We start from the raw sequence: 1,242 nt of genomic DNA on the forward strand, positions 1-1,242 counted from the left end.
GCACTCGTACTGATAACAGTGTTATGAACAGTGAAAAATATAAAAATGAGAGAACGAACTGGATTGCTTTATTCATTGTTTGAGACATATTTATAAAATTTAAATAATTGATAACGTAAAAAAATATTAATCTTATCTTAATAATTATCTATAATATTTTATCTATAATAATCATTTTACTATTAATCATATTATCGTTAATAATTATACAAGGAACGGCTCACGTTCCGAATCCTAATGGCGTCATCTAACAAAGCAAATCCAGAACGAGCAGCAATCGACACCGTCAATATTTCATATAATCAACGGCCAGAACCACGATCCGTGTCAAAACTAAACCCACCAATGACAACTCACCCCTAAATTCCTATATAACATACCTTCGCTGAGAGAATTTTATCTACCCCATCAATTCCGAATCCCCTCTCTCGTAGCAACGATCTGTGATTCGATTCAGTAGCAATGGCAGCCAAGGGAGAGAAAAAACCAGCCGAGAAGAAGCCCGCCGCCGAGAAAGCTCCTGCGGAGAAGAAGCCGAAAGCCGGGAAGAAGCTCCCCAAGGAGGGAGGTGCTGCGGCGGCCGGGGACAAGAAGAAGAAGCGGTCGAAGAAGAGTGTGGAAACGTACAAGATCTACATCTTCAAGGTTCTGAAGCAGGTTCATCCAGATATCGGGATCTCGAGCAAGGCCATGGGTATAATGAACAGCTTCATCAACGATATCTTCGAGAAGTTGGCGCAGGAAGCATCTCGGCTAGCGCGATACAACAAGAAGCCGACGATTACTTCTCGCGAGATCCAGACCGCGGTCAGGTTGGTTCTGCCCGGTGAGCTTGCGAAGCACGCTGTTTCGGAGGGCACCAAAGCTGTCACCAAATTCACAAGTTCCTGAACAGTTCATCGTCGCATTGATTACCCTCTTGAAAAATATGTAACGATTTTGAATTTTAGTTGTAATTCTTGGTTTTATGTCATTAATGTTAAATTTTGCTCCAGTTTCGCCGTTTTGTTTTGTTCAATTTTGTTTTTATTAACTACTACTTTATATTATTTAACAAAAATGAAATTTGAAGTATAAAAAATAGGGTAATAACAGATGAACAAGTCACACGTTTTGATATTTACTGAATAAAATCAAATTTTTTGCTCCAAGAAAATAACGATTTTCTTTTTCTTTTTGTTGGTAGATGTACAAATTTGAAGTATAAAAAAAGTACAAAGTTCATTCATCGTACGAATTCAT

General features: G+C 38.4%; 1 protein-coding gene across 1 annotated transcript; it reads left to right on the plus strand.

Moving 5' to 3' along the window:
* The first annotated feature begins 387 nt into the window (after positions 1 to 387).
* LOC142548817 (histone H2B-like) lies at positions 388 to 994 on the plus strand. The gene has a single exon (XM_075657368.1). The coding sequence runs from the start codon at positions 463 to 465 to the stop codon at positions 889 to 891; it is 429 nt and encodes a 142-aa protein (XP_075513483.1). The 5' UTR covers positions 388 to 462; the 3' UTR covers positions 892 to 994.
* The last annotated feature ends 248 nt before the right edge of the window (positions 995 to 1,242 follow it).

This window comes from Primulina tabacum, chromosome 6 (genome assembly GCF_025594145.1).
Source record: "Primulina tabacum isolate GXHZ01 chromosome 6, ASM2559414v2, whole genome shotgun sequence".
Classification (NCBI taxonomy): Eukaryota; Viridiplantae; Streptophyta; class Magnoliopsida; order Lamiales; family Gesneriaceae; genus Primulina; species Primulina tabacum.

Coding starts and splice junctions, on each gene's coding strand:
- LOC142548817 (XM_075657368.1), top strand. CDS start 463: ATGGCAGCCAAGGGAGAGAAAAAACCAGCCGAGAAGAAGCCCGCCGCC.